Source organism: Ictalurus furcatus, chromosome 6 (assembly GCF_023375685.1).
Source record: "Ictalurus furcatus strain D&B chromosome 6, Billie_1.0, whole genome shotgun sequence".
Classification (NCBI taxonomy): domain Eukaryota; kingdom Metazoa; phylum Chordata; class Actinopteri; order Siluriformes; family Ictaluridae; genus Ictalurus; species Ictalurus furcatus.
This window is the reverse complement of record NC_071260.1, coordinates 8,914,955-8,935,681: the sequence shown is the minus strand read 5'-3', so window position 1 is coordinate 8,935,681 and position 20,727 is coordinate 8,914,955. Positions and strand designations below refer to the sequence as shown.

At 36.8% G+C, this 20,727-nt stretch overlaps 1 protein-coding gene across 1 annotated transcript; it reads right to left on the bottom strand.

Annotated features, from left to right (window-relative positions):
- Positions 1–517: 517 nt before the first annotated feature.
- On the bottom strand, positions 518–17,902 carry esyt3 (extended synaptotagmin-like protein 3). Its single transcript, XM_053626439.1, has 23 exons — positions 17,560–17,902; positions 12,507–12,548; positions 11,645–11,779; positions 11,379–11,455; positions 11,048–11,117; positions 10,473–10,562; positions 10,307–10,362; positions 9,828–9,948; positions 9,470–9,646; positions 9,066–9,148; positions 8,895–8,943; positions 7,757–7,846; positions 6,902–6,964; positions 6,433–6,492; positions 5,031–5,102; positions 4,740–4,826; positions 3,560–3,709; positions 2,932–3,269; positions 2,203–2,301; positions 1,795–1,926; positions 1,602–1,707; positions 1,456–1,505; positions 518–1,325 (listed from the first exon to the last, which is right to left on the bottom strand). Exons 1-23 carry the CDS (start codon positions 17,851–17,853, stop codon positions 1,286–1,288), a joined length of 2,481 nt encoding a protein of 826 aa, XP_053482414.1. The 5' UTR covers positions 17,854–17,902; the 3' UTR covers positions 518–1,285.
- Between the last annotated feature and the right edge of the window lie 2,825 nt (positions 17,903–20,727).

Sequence of the window (20,727 nt, the reverse complement as noted above, 5' to 3'; positions counted from 1 at the left end):
ATTTCTTGTTCTTTCAAGACAATTAATGATGTTTATGCACAAAACAAAGAGCATGAAAGTGGGATATTCACTGTATATAACTTCTACCTTCAATTTAGTAAAAAAAAAAAAATACATTTAAGAATAATGTCACTCTTTAGTTAGCTTGAATAGGGCATACTATTCACTTGTAACTCAACTTTTCACATTTTCCTATCTAGAAACTTCTGACACTCAATTTAACTTTAATAAAAGCCATAGTTTATTTAATAGTCGTCATAAGATTTTTCCCCCCTTTCTTTACATTTCCCAGTGTTTTATACAACACAACCACTGTTTAAAAAAATATACAGAAAAATACTGAGCAAAATAACAGAAATATAACAACACTTTGCCATTAATTAGTTTGTTATGTCAATTCATGTTCTATGATTACAAAATTACAGAATATCCTTTTTGATATATATATATATATATATATATATATATATATATATATATATATATATATATATATATATATATATATATATATATATGCTTAAGTACTGAACATGCATCCATGTCAGTTACGTTTTTGTTTTAAAACATATTCACATTCCATGCTGTCCAAATATTTCCCTGATATATATTTGCTAAATATCGCCTCTCCTAAACATAATCTTTAAGACCCTCACTGAGAGTGCACATTTTGCTTCATTATAGTGCTCAGCGTGTTCCAGACAACAGTTATTGAGGAATTACTGATTACTTGTCTTTGGTTTGTCAAGAGCTGGAATGTGGAACAGGTGCATATTCTTTACAATCTAGTAAACATCACATAACCAATGAACAATGCATTAAAATGTGCAACACATTTCCTATAAAGAAAAGAACAGATCATGAGAATGTACATGTATATATATATATATATATAAGCGAGAGAGAGAGAGAGAGAATGTCATGAATCCAGAACTATTGCGTGCATGTAAGCGACATAAGTAGTGACACAAAGTAGTACCAGTACTTCGAGTATGATTTAAAAAAAAAAAAAAAAAAAAGGTTCAGCATGGAGTGCAAAGAAAGAAAGAAAAAAAAAGAAGCCTGCTTCCCATCATCAAGTGAAAACTCCACTCGCAACTGATGATTCAAAAAAAAAAAGCACTATATTTTAGAGTTCTTCAGTGTTAAAATAAAAATAAAGATTCTCATAGTTTCCACTACCTGAGAGGCAAGAGAAATTCAGTAATAAAAATGTAAACAGAGGTGTAGAAATTCAGAAACTTCTGAAGGAGTCAGTTCAATTTGATCAATGATCTTCATTCCTCTAGATAGCTTTCTTCAGCCCTGGGATACTGAGCTCATACCTGGTTTGGAAAAAATGCATACACAATTCAGACTAATGAGCTTGAAACCAGCAGTGTGTTTGTTCATGAACCAGATTAACAAAATGTTTACACATCAACAACAAAAAGAGAGGGTTTTGTCTTTACTAACCATTCTGTGGAACCTTTTACAATATCCAACTGGGCTAGATCAATCAAGACCTGCAGATAGAGGACAGATGGCAGTTTTGTTGATTAATGACCAAAGCTAACTGAAGAAAAGTTATTGTATCTTCTTAATGTATGCATCTTTCTTACCATCCCAATCTCTTTTCGCTCTCTGGTATGGAACATTCGATTGTTCTTCACAGAAACATCTAACTTCCGGGTCTTTGCTTCCTCCAATGGCACCGAAAACTCAAACCTGAGTTTGTGCATATGTATATTTAGTTAACAAGAAATGATTAGCAGTGCTGCAATACCTGTGTAGGTCATTTGAACAAATTCTCACTTCTTATCAAAGTTTGGATCCACTGTGTTTGTCTTCACTTTTGTGCGCATGCGGTTTTTCCATTTTTGGTCAGGAAGCAAGTAAATGCGAACATAGGTGTCTGAGCCGTTGGCGTTACAGGGGAACAGGTTCCTAGCAAGCAATGATACAGGAGATTTCAATTTAGAAAAACTATATATAGCCTGGTTTTAGAATTGAGCAGTTTTTTTTCCATTAAAAAAGCAACAACAACTAGCTACTTAAGCAGGTTATTCTGCATGATCTTAGCATTAACTGATTAGTAGTTGTAGGTCTTGAAAATTTAAAGGATGATTTATTTATATATAAGTGACCAATGTTTTCTAATACACCATTAATTACTTAATTTTTTTCATGAAGCAGAAGCTTCATCAGTGTTTAGAAAATCACCTGCAGTTAATGACCGTCACAGTGAGCTTGTTCCTCAGCGTGGCATAACGAATAGTTATCTGAATCTGGCCAAAGCTGCCCTGGTGATTCATGATGGCGCTGTAATTCATTCACACAATGATAGTCGTGTTAAGGGTTTAGCAGTCTACCCAAGCAATGTACTAAGCAATGTTTAGCATATTAGGAGAATATTTTACCACAAAATACGAAACAACGCTAAGAAGACATGAAACCTCATTCTGACTAGTTAGCATAAGATAAGGTCCATATTGCTCTCACGCAGTGTTAACTACTGTATACTTGACAATTTTTGCCAGAAGCATTGTGTCAGTCACTTTTCATTTAATAATTATGAAAACTCAGTTAGCATATGGCTATGACCTTATGAAACTAGTAGTTAGCATATGGCTAGATATAGGTCAAGTTCTTGTTTCGGTTAAAGCAATTGAGATTTGTATTTAGGGTTGGCTTCTTTTTTTATATCTCAAAACTGTAGCCTGAAATTTTGAATTATGCATTTTTAAAGGACAATTTTACCCCTACAAGTTCAAAACAAAGAAAAACATACTCATACATAAGCTCCATATCTTAAAATTCTGTAAAAAGTATGTCTAACTAAAAAGTCAAAGTTACCTAACCATTCCTGTGACAATCTTCATTTGTTATATTTCTGTTACTGTCACCAGACTCGTATTGTACACACGGTGTTATACTGTACATTATACTCACTCTGGGTAAGGGACACCCTCGGCCAGGTCGAAGCGTGAAGAAGCGATAGAGTTTTCTGAGAGGAGGCTGTGCGAGTCATAACGCCGCATTCGTGTGGAGCCCGTCAGACGGTTCTCCGAGACCAGGAGAGAACCTCTCCGGGCCATATACTCAGCCTGGGGCCCGCTGGAAGAACTGATGGGCACTTGCATCTGTGACAGCGTAGTGGCCTGGTTTCTCTCTTCAGGTTTCAAGGAGTCAAGAGTTGGCTGTGATTGCTGAGGTTGCTGGAGCTGAGGATCTTTGAAAGGGTTTGAAGGGTTTGAAACTTTGGGCTTGGGCTTCTCCAGTTTCAGGATCTGGGATGATAAAGAGCTTAGTAAAGAAACTGGACACACTGAAACATACACATATATAACAAAAGTGTGTTGGTGCTGCAAAAATGTTGGAAACACACAGAGAGACTGCATTATGACAATGAGGCTTTGTAGGAACCATTAAATAAAGATTAATGACTGAAAAAATATATACATTAGCAAGGAAGTACATAAACAAGCACTAATTAAACTATAGAGGAACCAAGCGCAAGATGTCCTTCATACTAAAAATGTAAAGCTTTACCAGGACTACAATACACAAACAGAATCACCCTGAGGATGGCTTTCATCTTGAGCTGGGCGTTGGAGCCGGAACGTTCCAGCTGGAAATGCTGGTCCAGAGTCAAGTCTGAGGCGTTGAGAAGCCGGTTGAGAGGCAGAGTCAGCATGCCCAGTGAACTTTTCTTTTCAGCCAACATCACCTGAAACCATGAGGCATGTGAAATAATCATCAAATTCACTTTATACTTATTGGGAGGCAAATATGGCTGTTTCTATCTCTTTTTATTTTCATTTGCTCCTTTTCATGCGTAATAATAATAATAATAATAATAATAATAATAATAATAATAAAATCACATGTGATCAAGCCTTAAGGCCAGGTCTTATTTCTTTATTCCTGTCCTGTCTGTTTTAATTATCAATGCATTAATATGACAATTAATTAATTCATTCATCCATCTTAAGTATTTTACCTGATGGATTCAGAGTCTATCCAATCCACCTACCAGCATGTTTTTGTTAGGTGGGAAGAAACCAGAGTTCCTGGAGGAAACCCACGTGGAACATGTGAAACTTGGCACAGACAGTAACCTTTTCTACCGTGCTGCCATCCGACAGTGCAGTTTTCTATTTCAGTGTTCTATTTACTTGGTTTGTCCAATTAGGAAAGTAAAATGTCCAAAGAAAGTAAATGTTCACTATTCTGCATTCTGCACTATTTCCAGGTCCCTATTTAAATGTAAGCAAATGTGTGATATTGACCATGTTAACTGCTTTGTACAAAAGGTCAGATTATCCTCATTTCTAATTTCTTCTAGTGAAGCAAACATTCAGATGACACTCAGACAGATTTGATCCAAAATGTATAAGAAGGTTTTGCACGAACTTGTGGAGTCCATGCCAGCTCGAGTGCGCACTGTCATTAAAGCAAAAAAGGGACGTACCAAATACTAAGAAACTGAACTGACTATCAATTGTTCTCAAAATTTTGGATCCCACTGTATATTAGCATCAATCAGCATAAACCCTCACTAAGCTACATGAGTGCATAGCAGACTGCAAGCTGTGATTTCATTTCTAAATTACTTACCACCTTTTACCTTCTGATTACACTGTTACTTTGCAAAGTATGCTCATCCATATCTCACCCAGGCTAAACATGAACATTTTAGTACTGTAACTTCAAATACAAAACAATATGAAACTTGTATATGGCAAATTCTATCATACCTGAATGTTAAGCACCTGGCTTTCCACACTGTGCACAAAGAATGTGAAGTACTGCTCAAAAACAGGATCTCTAGTTGCATACACAGTCTAAAAAAAAAAAAAAAAGGAAAAAAAAAAGAATAAAAGACAGGGTTAGAAACTTAACAAAAAGGAGGAAAAGCATTACGCTTATAGAAAGCTTCTTAAAAAAAAAAAAAGTAAATACTATTTATTTTACAATTTGTTTCTGTGTGCTAATACATTCCAGCAGAGGGCGCTGAAGTTTCTCAGTAGTAGTAATGCAAATAGTACCTTGCTTTTCTGGCTTTGTTGGTCTATGGAGAACTTCACATAAGAATTGGGGTTGTGTTGCTTCCTTGTGAGCTGCAATGCACAACAAAACACTTAAACCCATAAATGCTTGAGGCTCCCTTTGCACATATTGGGGGAATAAATTAATGTTTAATCCATACAAGGAAAATAGATGGAGAAGGAAAAAACAAAAAAACCCAAAACAAAAACAATGTAATAATCAACCATCAGCTGTCATTTTGCAATAATGTCCAGTTTGTATGATGCATATCGCAATAGTTGTGCAAGCAAAACCAAGCTGTAGCTGTAGAATGTGGCATGTCAGGTCAAATGTTCCTAATAGAAACCGGTTCAACAAGTCCCAGGAGTGATTTACAAACCAAAACGTTTCCAAACCCTGTCCATCAAGGTTCACAAAATATGCCATGTCTTCATGCAACTTTGGAATGCTTTTTAGCCCATGCATCTGCATTCTTAATCTATACAAAAAGAAGTGCTGGTTAACTCATGCAAATAATATCTGCATAGCAATCACAAAACCAAAACTGTAAAAATGTTTCTATTGAAATGCAAGGCAATAAATAAAACTCAAATGAACAATCAATGAAAGGCTAGGAACATTTGTGGGAACTTTTATAGTAGTTCTCATATTTATCTCTGTGCAGTAATGTCCTTCTGAAAAAAATGATATTGTAAATTGCTAATAAACATAACTATGCAGAAAAGATCACCGTAATTTAACAGGAAACTCCAGCTGCCAGATGTTTTGATATTTGTAAGCGAATTCAAGAAAGACAGCTACAGAAATGAAGCTCAGTCTCATTTTTGTCCCTCAACTATCCCTTTACCAGCAGTTATTAAACAGGGAATTTTCTTTCCTGTCTACTGATTTGCTTAACAGGTCACATGTTCTAAAGTCCCCTAAGCAGTGTTGGCTGTCAACTCTTCCTTTTCGGTCTCAACAAAACATCTAGGCAACAGGATACACAGGGCACAAGTTGAAGCACTGCACTTGATAAAGTGGAAAGATGAGTGCATGAGAACTGGATGGACAGCAAATTCTGGTTCATTTGGTTCATTTAACCCTTAGGGGAAAAAATGCTCAGCAAACATCTCTAAAACCAATCGTAGGCAGCTGCCTGTATGAAATATTACAAAGTGTCCTTTCACTTACATTAGCACAAAATAATCCAAACTGTATATGCAGGCTTTGATATATTAAAACAAACATACTTCTGTTTGATCATGTGACTAAAAGAACGAAGGCACTAGTCTTTCCCGTCTTTGTTGTCTGATTGAACGATGGTGTGGTATTAGGAAAAACAGAAAAACGACACATATGCGTCCAAGTATTTTCCTGTTTGTGAAAGCGGAGCTATAATCAAAACCGATGACAACTTACCCTTGCCTCTTTGGGCTGCTTCCCATGTTTCTCAAGCTGGCTTACTTCATTATGGTCTTTCTAAATATATACAGACACAAAGGAAACATTAGTGAAAACATTGATGTGAGATTAAATCTCAATCTAAAGGAACTTGCACTCAGAAAAATCATACTAATACATCATAAATCTTGTAAAGCAGACAAGCTGGTATATGAATAAGCTGTATCAGTCAGTTTTGTGTTTAGTATCCTGTAACAGTGTTGTATATGTAAATAATTGTATAGTATTTTTCAATGTTAAACCATAAACTTTTTATCTAGCGAAGTTGCAAGAAGAATCAAATTGCAACCGCCTGATTATGGTTATATGTGCAAAATGCAAAAAAATCATTCACAGTATAAAATAAGGAAACCATGGAGACAGTTGACTCTAGTATCTACAAGGCAGAAGATGAAGAAGAAGAAGAAGAAGCCATTGATTTACTCACAGGTAGGTTAGAGGCACTGTCCAAATATATAGCAAGCATGGCACAGGCACAGCCATCAGTGGCCTAAAGAAAATCAAAATCAAAAACAAAATCAAAACAAGTAATGTCTCATATTTCAATAATTTAATTAAGAATGGTAACGTGGTTCGTGTATGTTGCATTCACTCACTTCGAGAGGAAAGAAGAAATTACATGCAAATGAGATTTGATTTGCACATACAAAAACACGTATTACAAAAAGCACTCGTATTTCCATCATTTCGGTTTCACTTTTGGGGCTAAAATAAACGAAGAATTGTGAATGACCCAGATGTGTATCAGCAGTTACTGGGTAAATAGTAGCAAAAGTTTAGATAAACGTTGGTGTAAGTACCTGTTGTACTGCTGATATGGGTCAGTGTGTGCTTTTTAAAAATTGGGTAACAGTAAAGAAGGACAATGGGGCAGATGAAAAAATCTGCAGCATTTTCCAGGTGCTGCAATTTAAGAATATTTTAAACAATTCCAACAGTATTCCTGTATATGCTGGGCCCATTTTTATCACATCTTTTATGAAAACAGTATATAAGGCTCCAGAGTACAAATCTTAACCATAGAATAGCCTCTAGAATAGCCTACTTCCAGGTCACAGTGGACATTGTTTCATATTTAGATTCATGAGTATCTGATTTCTAGACTTTATGTGTAGAAGCAAATAGACACGAGTCAATGCTATATTATCATTAAAAAAAATACTTTTATGATAAAAAGAAATAAAATCGGGGGAAAAAAAAGAACAAAAGAAATTCACACACACCTAATGTGTGGGCAAATCAAGTGATCTTCATAATATCTACAGTACGTATGCCAGGTTACCTCTTTCAGTAGCTCCAGATCAGTCTGCAAAGAAAACCATTGCAGTTTCATGTGTACTTTTCCTTTTTCAATCTCCTGCAGGAGGAACCACTGTAAAATTGAAGCCATTGTGTAAAGGTTCATCAAGATCATCAAATCATATAGAATAGCAGTGAAATGTATTTTTAATTAAATTGTAATTGATAATAATGATATGTTTAAGGTTCAGGGCATTTTAATTTGAGCTAATTTTCTATGAATACAGTGAAGCTCTGTATGACCCAAGACCTCATGTGTATACCTTTTATCCTAAAAACTTTGCGCAAATGTAAACAACATACAGTAATGTGCTTATGCATAAATGTTACTGATTTATAAGATGACATGTACACCACATCCTACACACAATCCCTTTTATAAATTATTATTAGCATAAGATTATGTGCGCTCATCGATTAAGCTTTTTAAGATTAACCTTTATGTCCCAACCCAGAAATAACCACAAATAGTTCTTAATACTCCTGTACTTTGTTTACTTATTATCTCATTATATAAAAATGGCCACATTTTCCTCTAATTCACAACTAATTCCAAGAGTAAACTACGATAGGGAATGTAAATATTGTTTATGGTTTTGCAACAACCCTTACACTACACTTCTTTTTATATCCTGAAGCACATTCATTGCTTTATTACAAAGGGTTCAAAATGTAGTTAGAAGCATAGTCCTAGTAGCATTACAACATTAGTGTAAAGTCTGATGAATGTAAATTCATGTATCATCAAACAAGAAATAGTATTGTGGAGAATATTCCAGACTCTATTCCCAAAATGATCTAGCTTTTTAAATCAATATAATATTCCAGATTATATTCCCAAAATGATCTCCCTGTTTACATAAATAGAATATTCCAGATTCTATTTCCAAATAATCACGCCATTTACATCAATATAATATTCCAGATTCTATTCCCAAATAATCTCCTTATTTACATAACTAGAGTTTTCCAGATTCTATTCCAAAACAATGTAGTTGTTTACATCAATAGAATATTTCATATTTTATTCCCAAATGGTATTGAGGTTTATATCAGTATGGATATTCCACGGTCTATTCCCAAATAATGTAGCTAGTTTATAACCATGCAACGGCACATACCTTTTTTATCTCTCTTTCCTTCTTCACCTCACCAAAATCCAGATTAAACCTGTGTGAATTGAATACACATTAAATATTACCTCAGGTTAACACAGTGCCTGTTACTCAGACTTCTAATTTAAATGTATGCTCAGATTGACTCCAGAACAGAAACAAAACAGAAATAGCCACCTGCCCATAAAGTCATCCTTGTCCGTGTCCTCATCATAGACCTCCACTTCGAGCTCTTGGCCAGGAGCCTCATGAACCACGAACTGTACTCAAGAGAAATAAATACAGATTTATCACTGTGGACAAAAATAATCAACAAGGCCTAGTATATTGCTCTGTGGAACCCCCTGATCCCGATAGTTGCTCAATTTACTGTCAGTGTGCCAGGAAATTTTGGCAGGTTTAACAAGTAAGCTGCAAGAAACTTAATTTGTATGCTTAGGCATTTATAATATATCAAACTACAAAATCTTGTTTAATATAGAGTAATTTGCAAGATATAAACATTTACGCAAAATGTTGATTGGACATCTGCTTGAACGCAAATTTTGTAGTTATGTGCAAAGCAAAACATTAGCTGTTACCTCATACACCTCATTCCATCTGGGGTTCAAGGTCTCTTTAATGGTCTTCGTTTTGAAACGCTGGTTGCCAACTGTAAGGACTGCATATGGATCAGACTTGCCCTTTACTAGTCCCATCATTACTGTGTCCATGGCCTTCAGATCCTGAGCCTCCAGCACATGGACACGTACCACACCCTAGAGAACGTCCAAAAAAACCCCAACGGGTTACAGCAGTCACCAATATTGTGTTATCTTAATACAGTTTATGTCACTTATGAAAGTCTGATCCAGTCTGATCCACAATAGTTCAAATCTTCTTACAGAATGTTCCACTTACTACCAGTTGCAATTTAACTGACACAATGATTGCACTCACTCGAGGCAGAGGGAATCTCATTTCATCCACCTTGACTTGGTCTATTAATGGGAAACATAGACGATTCGGTAGGACCATCATGGACGCGATGATGTCCATGATGGCCGTCTCGGAAAAGGGTCTGCAGAGAAGTGTGTGAATTTCATTAGGTGTAAAACAAACAAGCAAACAAACAAGCAAAAAAACCCAAACAAAGAGATTATTAATAACTAAAACTAAACTACAAACAAGACCTTTTCCTACTCAGGGTCATGGTGGATCCAGAGTCTAACCTGAGAATGCTGGCATGAGGTGTTAAAACACCCTGGATGGGACGTCAGTGCATCGCATGGCACCTTGCATACACATTCACACACTCATTCACACCTAGGGGTAATTTAGCATAGCCAATCCACTTATTAACACATACTATTGAAGGAATAGGGACACGAGGAGAACATGCACAGTTTTAATATAAAGCTAAATCAAACAGTGCATACCGTAGTCCTGGACCATCCAGGAGATTGGTCATGCCAGTCCAATTCAAGTGCAAACTCTGGGAATTGAAATTAATGATCAATCAATAATTTTTGCACTAATGTTTATTTCATCAATAGGATAAATATAAATTTATATTGTATTATGTATAACAAAAATGTTACCCACAGGTCGACGGATGAAAAACATCGTGACCCCACCCACAAGTGGGGATTGGCCAATCAAGGGGCTAAGAATCACTCGGAGCATCCCCTGAAGCTGAACGAGAAAAGAGTTTCAATTACAGGTAAAGGAGTGGTCAAACTGTATCACTGCATATTTGTGCAAAGCTTTTTGTGCGAAGACTAAATTAATGATTTCCATTAAATATTAGTCTGAAAATCTACAATATCTAGAATATCTATCATGATTAACTACTAAAATCTTCAGATTTTTTTCTTGTATTTTCTGTGTATTTAAAAATATTCAAAAACTGAAACGTTAAAAGTATGTATTAATGTTTTAACATTTCAAGAATGCCCTTTACAACCAAATTTCATATACCAGTCCTACACATGATACAATTCGGTCAGACCCTACAACTATCTCTCAGATTAGGACTTGTAAAATGCTACTAAACAAACTTGTATTAAATGCGCAAACCAGTAAAACACACACAAACTAAAGCAGCACCACAAAATTCTTATTCCAAAATGAAAACCATCGTTATGGTACACTGACAAAAAAAGGCAATCAGGGCCAACCTGCAGTTCTTTAACTCCTGCTGAGATGCGTGGCTTTATATCTGCGGCGATGTCAATATCCCCCATGTAACTAAGAAATATTCATGAAGTATTTAATCAGTGATAGCGAGATGAACCAAATCCACCAACACAGATTTACCTGGGAGAACTGTAGGGTTGCAATGTTATTTAAAATCCACTTAGGAAATGTTTAATGTTGAAAAGTTGTGTCTGCAATGACCTTATTGAAGGACAGAACTAAAATCACAGAAAGATTAGATAGAAACTAAAAATGATTCTATATGATCCTTTTTTTCCTGATATATGTATTCACGTTGTATACAGAACTTACGCAATGTTGAAGTCTAGGATGACTTCCCTCATGTCTGCTTCTTGTGTGTACGCTTGTACGCCTGTAATTATTGGAGCCTGAAACACCACCAGCCAGATGTTCATATTACTTTATCAACTTAGGATTGCTTAAGATTTATTAATGGGAGCAAGAAGTCCAGGGAAAGGAGCAAGAAGTCCACCAATGTCTAAGGGTGATCAAGAACCTCTATGCATCATTAAGTGTACAGTAATGTATGCTGTGTCTGTTAGAGCAGTTCTCCTCACCTTCTGGCCAAAGTGGACCTTAGTGAAGGTGAAGGTTTTGAGGTGAGGGCTGGATTGCCTAATGGTAGGCTGGATGTTCTCCTTCAGGAGCTTGTCCATGTAGACGCCAAAGAATGGCCAGGCTTGATGAAGAATCTGATAAAATTCAGAAGACACTGTCTTGAGATCGTGGCAGCACAGTCATGCCTGAAGAATCTCATAATTGCAAATATTTTTCCTGCAAGTGTCACAGCAGAAATCTTTAAAATTCTTAAAATACTGTATAGAACATCATTAGAGCAAAGGCCAGTTTTGTTAAATAGTTACTACCAAATTTTCTTCTTATTTTTGTAGCTTAGTAAAATGATACATCATACCAATTATGGAGAATCTTATAACAGAAAAGATGGCCAGCCTTATTTGAGAACTTACACCCAATGATCATTTGTAGCTACCGACATTTTTCCAGGCCACATTGCTTGTGAAAATGTACTTGTCCTTGACATTCCACAATAAGCAATAAGTTTTATTGCTACACAGCTCAAGGACAAGAACCCATTTGAATGTAGTACATCCTATGACATGGTACAGTAAAAAAAAAAAAACGACACACTTTGACAATGACACAATAAAACACTCCTGTTAGTCATTCCGCTTGAAGGATATTTTTGCAAGACTTACTGGCTGAGTCAAGCGAATTTTATGAAGCATGCAAAGACCTACGTTGCCTTGCTCTTATCACATTTGTTGGAGAATAACACATTGTATATTATATAAACTGTTAATATGGTGTCCTTATCAGTCAGTAGACATTAAAGAGAATGTTATTAATGTCAGGTATTACATACAATATCTGAGACAGGATTCAATCTTTCTTTCTTACCTTGTTGATCCAGGCAGCCTTCTCAACTTCATTAAATTGAATCTATTGAGAGGAAAGACAAATAGTTGGACAGTTGGACAAATATGAGAAAGATTTATCACACACAAATAACAGTTTTACAGATTAAAGGACACATTAAAGGAAATCCCAGTGGCTCTGTTGTGCTGTGTGGCACATTTTGCTGGCATGGTTTGGGTCTACTTGTTCCCTCAGAGGGAAGCATCATTGTAAAGCAATACAAAACGATGTGTTAGACAGCGCTCTCCACCCCCTCCACCACTACCACCACCATCTAAACACCAAAATCTTTTCCAGAGACATTCCAGAGGCGTGTAGCATCTGCATTAATGCACACTGAAGCTATTGGCCTGTGGTGGCCCAATACATTAATAAGCCATGAATGTAGGTTATGTGTTTTATACTTTGTCAGTCATAGAACACAATTACATACAACAGCAAAGTCCTCAAAGTCCTATTCGATATACTTTCCATCATTTTTACTGACAACTGCATGCAAGAAAAATGGTAGAAACAACAAGCAAATGTAATTTGAAGTTTACATTAAACTAATTGCCTTGCATCTCCAGCAGAAGTCCGTTTTATTTCTATAGTGCTTTTAACAATAGATAATTGTCAGAAATCCAGATGTAGATTGAGATCCTTAATAAGCAAGCCCTGAAATGACAAAGAGGAAACCAAAACAAAAAAAAACACCTCAAGAGGTACCAGTGTGTCAAACTGGACCGCATCTTGTTCGAAGTGACATCAATGGGTTGACGTTAGGCAAAATGATCCACAAGTTCTGACACCCTGAGTAACTTTGAGAGGGTAAAAATTCAAATTTTCTGCTTTGAAATAATCTGAGGCATGAAGGACCGCAGGAACCAAATTTGTGGTCACTGCATGACAGAAACTATAAAGTCCAATCATAGTTCAAAGGGAAAATGTAAAAGACAAACATGTTTCATCTTTAACTAATATCATTCAGTTTTATTGTCCGTAGTGTAATCTGAAGCGAGTTGAGTGAGTGAACACTGAGAGCACGCTCAAAATCTCAAGTTGATTTTAACAGTGCTGGTGAGTTAGCTGTTATATTGACTTGTTGATCTGGTTAATCCACAGCGTAATCTGATATCACAAACACTGGGCTGGTGTGATATTTTTCATTTTATTTCATAACAATTTTTTTCTATACATGTTATGAGATCTAACTGAAACTATGAAACTACACACTCCACCCCAACCTTTCAATTTAACCTTAATCCCTGGTGACTACATTCAATAGTGCAATAATGTACATTACAATAAACCCCCTGCAGAACAATAACTAAGCAACTAATATGTTTTGTCCAATCAATTACAGAAGTAGGGCAGAAAATCTCAAAACCCCCATTTATGCAAACTAGTACTTTAAGAATAATACTGTATGCAGGGTGTATTGTATTTAGATATGCACATTAACAATTGAATACAGTAGCATTAGATGAGAAAAGATATAGAATAAGATTATCATATGGATATCACCTGAACCTATTAGTTATGTACCATAAGTCAAATCAAGTGGGTTTGTATTGTCATTCCTCTATATAGTTTGTATACAGTGGAACGAAATGTCGTTTCTCCAGGACCATGGTGCAACACAGAACAGTACACAAGACTACATTAAGTGCAATACACAACATTGTGACAACAAAAAACTACTTCTGGAGGCATCAAATAGAAGTTGTATACAAATACAGTACGAACATACAGAAAGAAGAAAATGCTGTTGTTAATATTTAACGTGTGCAGAATAACGTCTTCTGTAGCCAATGGGCAGCAGGTGTTCGGGAGTGATACATAAAAAAAACTGTCAAACTAAACAGTGACATTTTCTCAGTATTATCACAATGATGGGCATAAATTGACTGCATGCCAAGATGAAGAAAAAAAAAAAAAGTAATTTTAGCCATTATAGAAAAATTTTACTTTGAAGAAAAATTAAAGGCCAGAAATCACCTCAATGATTTAAAACTATTTAGTAAAGGATTACATGTGTGCATAAAGCAGAATAACGCAAGAGGAACAAATTCCATTAACTTCTTTAACACTATTAATGTATGCAGGTGTTCTCACAAAAGCAGAACCACACAGCGTTCAGGTGTGATATCTCAAATATAGTTACTATCTATGGAAAATTACTGAAGGCTATTGCTCAAGTGTTTTCACAATAACACTGGGCTTCTATGTTCTTGTCAATCACACCTTCTTTCTGGTTTGTATTAACACAATTACGTTCCAACGGTACCATTATGATAGTTGCTATGTATGACTCACTGCTAAAGATTTCCAAAATCAAGCAGTGCTCCTCCTAAAATACACATTCAATGCATTTGAAGCACAATGTTCTGAACAGCTCTAGAGGTGGAATATCACTGTAGAGAACATATTTCACATTTTGTCCTCGGACAAGCACCCGTTTTTATTTTTTCGACACACACATACACACACACACATACACACACACATACACACACACATACATACACACACATACACGGCTGCACCGTGTACCTGGCATCAAAAACACCAAAAGGCAGAGGTGGAGCTTAGAAATGAAACCTGCTTTGCCTGTGAGGTTCCCAGGCAACGCAACAAAGACCACACCCCTGCAAACACACAATAGTGGAATGACACAATGCCCTAAATCCAAAACCACACCACACTAAAGCAAGTTGGTATGGAAAAAAATATTACACACTCCACCACTTCATCATGCCTTTTAAATGAACTGAAGCAGGAAATCCACCTCAGAGCTCCATGCACGATACAGATAAACCATATATCCAGCTAACAGAAAACATTGCCAAAATGTTCACGAATGTATTCGACTAGTTAGGGTTATGAAATAACATCACAATATTCTGAAAAACGTGTGCTAAAATGGTTCGATTTATATGATTCTAACCAATGTTGAAAATGTGAGATGTCCTGGATCGTTGTTCAGTCATCAAACCTCTCACAATATAAGATTTACCCAGAACAAAACACCATACGCTTTCAGGATCTCTCAAAATGAACATGAACAAATGTCATTTCAGAAGACAAACACCAGTTTAGCTCAGCTGTCATTGGTCATGGTATGGATTCTAGCATGACATCAAAGTTATCAGCATCTACACTACAGCATAATGAGTCATAAATACTGACAATGTTTAATATTTTCTATTTTATAATGGAGCAGGCATATCCAGACTGTGAGTAGATCAGAGGGTTTAAGATTGGATTGTACACACCAACACCATGAGATATTCTGGGAAGATGGCAATCATAAAATCAGGAAACCTTTTAAAGTACGAGTCATTTTCAAAACTGGCCTGATTATTCAGTTTGGTTCAGACATACATATACACACTAATATTATATATATATATATATATATATATATATATATATATATATATATATATATATATAAACAACATTTGCATTTGTGCAGGGATGCAGTTAGAACTACAAAGGTTGTATCAGTGTTGCAGGAAATGCTACAAGGGTTATAAGGACAGCCACAAAACAAATCAAATGTTCTTAAAAACAATGCTCAAGAACTTTCCTGCTAACTTAAAACAGTTAACTGGGTTTGAACATGTCCAGGCATATTGCAATTATGATGTGCAACATGCAACAGAAAGGTGAAATTTGATTTGTTTGCGATTTGATTTGGTTTTAACATTGCACAATTTTCGCTCACATATATTTATGTGATTAAAAAAAAAAAACCTTAAAAGCATAATACATTTGCTGAAGGGTGTGTATGAGGTGATGTGGCTGAAAATGTACTCGTATAACTCTTTGTATCATTGGTCAACAATAGTGTTAATAGGTAAACAAACCTTTGGTGAATGTGTGTAGAAACCAGTGAAAAAGAATGGAGAAAAAGTATGGAGGTAGCATCGATCTGGTACTAATTAAATGATTAAACAAGGAACTAGGCAATTTGTTCAAGGCACTTTGAGAATCCTATCCTGCATTCCTGTTGGAATTTGTGGGTCAGATTAGAAGAAAAATGATTGCTGCCCACAACCCAAAATACACAGCAAGGACAAGAAGGTAGAAATGATTTGTGACCGAGACTGCGGCCTACTGCAGGTTAGAAGGCCTTGAACTGGTTGCTCTAGTCTCCCACATGCGATTATGTGATTGCTGTGTTTACACCTGCCTTAATGAACTGCACTGAGGAATTAATGACACCAAGATTAGATTCAAATGGACTAAATGCTACAGAGTGAAAGCACATATAGAATGGTGTGATCAATCAAAAGAGAGTTAACTCTCTTGCACAGGACCGGAGATTGCTCAAGGCGCTCATAGCCATTAAGCATTTAGTTATTGCAGTGATATCGGTATTGCAAAGGACGATACTATCATGATAATGAGCAACAGACGATAAATCACATAGCTTTCAAGCAACTTGTTTTTACCTAGCTAATAGCTGGCAGTAAGACATTATTATTATTAGTAGTAGTAGTAGTAGTAATAGTAGTAGTAGTAGCAGTTATTGAGGTCATATGATGCAAAATTAATTGACTTGGTAAACCTAACTGTGATCTGGTTAGTTTGAATAATAACAGAACACCTACTTCAACATATCTGGAAAACTTAATTTCATCATTGACACCAATGGCAAGGATTGTCAGTGTCTTGAAGGAACAAGCAAGTTTACCTCACCGACACAGAACCCAACTATTCCCTGGCCACAACAAACCAACAGCTGAGCAAATGCTGGTCAAACTCTTTTAGGTTTATGATGGTCATTATTTGGCACTGGATTTCTTCAGTTCGATATTAGCTACTCTTATGTATTTCGTAACTCTAACATACTTCGTAAGATGTTACAGTATGCTACCCATGATTTGTGCCTGTTACGTCCCATGCCATACAAATATACAGGAAGAGACATTTTTCTATAGCTGTGTTTTGCACCACCCTAGATTGCCACCCCAAAGAAAGTCACTGGGTTTAACCTGGCCACCCCATAGTACAAGCCCTCACCACGCCCCCTTGTTTTACCCACCCAGGTGGGAGAGTTGAGCGCCTTCAGCATCTCGTGCTTGATCACGTGAGACTCGTTCTCCACGAAGTCGATGGCGGCGTCCACGCGCTCGCCCTTGCGCCGCCGGTTCTTCTCCCACATTCCCCACAGCAGCACCGCGAGCAGCAGCCAGCTGACGCTCAGGCCGAACGCGCCGCACACGTACACCGGGTAGAGCAGCAGCACGCACCGCGCCACGAACAACACGAACTCCGTGAGCGCGCGGTTCACCTCGCCGCTGCTCAGCTCATTTTCCATCTTACCTTCCGACGACATTTCCACACGTTCCTGCGATTTAAAAGTTCAGCAGGAAAAGCATCTTTGGAAACTCAGTGCCTTTTGACCCTGGATGTAGAGGCTGTGACGCGTCTACGTTCAGCTGCAATCACCTGAAGTGCAGTGTCCGGATTAGAGCTCAATTCCTGGAGCTTGTAATAAATAAATAAATAAATAAATGAATAAATATTCCAAGCTCTCCTGTGTCGAGTCCGATCTCACTGCTTCTTGACTTCCGTGTTGCAGACATCCAGTTTGTCTGAGTTTTTTTTCCCTTTACCTGATACTAACAGGTGGAGAAACGCCCGTGTTCCAGCCCCACTCGGTTATTTATGGAAGCAGCAGGTACCAGTTACAGAGTGCAGCCATCCCCAGTCACATTAAAACCACATAATTATTATCAGATTATGCAGTAAAAGCACAGAAAGTATATGCCCATGCACTGTGCATGCTCAAATGTCGTATATATTTGCGTTGGATAATAAATAAATGCATGCACATCTTTTAAATCAATATGTAAATAAAAAAATGTTGATTGGGGTTTATGGCGGTCTCAGTAATCCAGCTGCGAATTTTATTTTAGGCTATATTTTTTTTATGATCCGTTGTTTAGATACTTCATTCGGCTTTGTTGCATTGATAAACCTATAGGCTGAAGTATGTATCACAAAGATAAAGCTTTTTAATGGCGCAAATGGTGCACGACCTGATCATTATAAAACTTTCACATTACTGTATTACGCTGCACTAAAACGCTGCGATTTAGAAACGTGGTCACTGCTGCCATCTTGTGGTTCCTTAAAAGCATTTTTTTTTGGTGATATTATGGCTGCCATGATTAGCCCAAAATAACAAGGGCTCCAAAATATCACAAAATGACCAAAGGTTTGTGGACACCTGACCATCAAAGCCGTATATGTTCCTTCTCCAAAATGTTGCCACAAATTTGAAAGCACACAATTGTCAAAAATGTCTTTGTATGTTGTAGCAATACAATTTCCCTTCACTGGAACTAAGAGGCCCAAACCTTACTTCTAGGACTAGGACTTACTCCTGTGCTTTGGATCATTGTCTTGCTGCATAATCCAGTTGCGCTTGAGTTTCAACTTACGGACTGAAGACCGGACATTCTCCTTTAGGATTTTCTGGTAGAGAGCAGAATTCATGTTTCCCTCAATTATTGCAAGTTGCCCAGGTGCTGAAGCAGCAAAGCATCCCCACACCATCACACTTCCACCACCATGCTCGACTGTAGGTATGATGCTCTTTTTGTGAAATTCTGTGTTTGGTTTATGCCAGATGTAACAGAAACCCTGTCTTCCAAACAGTTCCACTTTTGACTCATTAATTCACAGAACATTCTCCCAAAAGGTTTGAGGATCATCAAGGTGTGTTTTGGTAAAATTCAGATGAGCCTTAATGTTCTTCTGGGTTAGCAGTGGTTTTCACCTTGCCACACTTCCATGGATGCCATTTTTGCCCAGTGTCTTTCTGATAGTGGAGTCATGAACAGTGACCTTTATTGATGCAAGAGAGACCTGTAGGTTCTTTGATGTTGTCCTTGGCTCTTTTGTGACTTCCTGGATGAGTAGTTTCTGTGCTTTTGTAGGAATTTTGGAAGGTTTGCCACTTCTGGAAAGGTTCACTACTGTGCCGTTTTTCCATTTGGAGATACTGGCTCTCAATGTGGTTCTTTGGAGTTCCAGAGCTTTTGAAATAGCTTTGCAACCCTTCCGAGACTGATGTATTTCAATCACCTTATAAATCATAATTTCTGGAAGTTCTTTCAATTTTGGCATAGTGTTTTACTGTGTAAGACCTTTTTACCTTTTAACCAAATTCATGCTGCTGAAAAAAAAATCTATTTAAGTATTGCTTTGATTAAACACAACTTTGCAGTAATCAGGCCTGGTTGCGTCTAGTCCAGCTAAACCCCATTATGTATGCAGTTTCATAGATTTGGGCAATTAGTAACTACAGGGGCGAATACATTTTCACACAGACCCAGTTGTAATGGGATAACATTTTTGCTTCAATGAATAACATTATCATTTAAAAACTGTATTTTGTGTTTATTCAGGTTGCCTTTGTTTTATCTTAGCTTTTGTTTTGTTTTCTGAAACAATTTAGTATGAGAAATACACAAAAAGAGAAGAAATCAGGATGGGGCAAATAATTTTTCACAGCACTGTATATTACATTTTTAACATAGGCTAATAGAAAAGACCCAGTTTAATTAAAAGACTTGCGAAAAGCCATGCCTTACTGCACACTTATTGTTAAGGGCATTCTAGAGGAATTGGCAATAAAATGTCCTAATTTACATGGATAAATATACAGGGGCTTTTTATTGGGCCAACATTAGGCCATCAGGGCTGATGGATTTTCATCCACTTTTAAATCCACCTTGGCCAACATTGTCAAAGGCACACTTAACAGTCCAACAATTTATAGGGAGGGATAACATAGCTAGATGTTGGGCTACTGTCACTTTGCTACCTGTGTAGATATCATGTGGTTGACATGATGGTGTGTGTGACTCTGGTAGGACTGTATCAGGCATGTACAGTAAGTGTTGCTGGGGGTTTTAAACACTGTACTGTATACCACCTGCACTTTATCAGATTCTCTCATACCTTGTTTGTACAGCCTGTACAGGTTTACAGTTAACATAGTTAACTATATAGTTATAGTTAAAGACCAGAGATTATATTTTCCATGCACAGTGTGTGTTAATCATCCTTTAGCCTTTCAATGGCAGTTCCTGAGCACCGGACTGCTGCTTTTCAACCCATCAGTGACATTGTAGTCTCACAGCTGTTCCCTCATGATCAAAATTATGAAAGTACGAAAGTCATTTTCTTAGATAGTGTA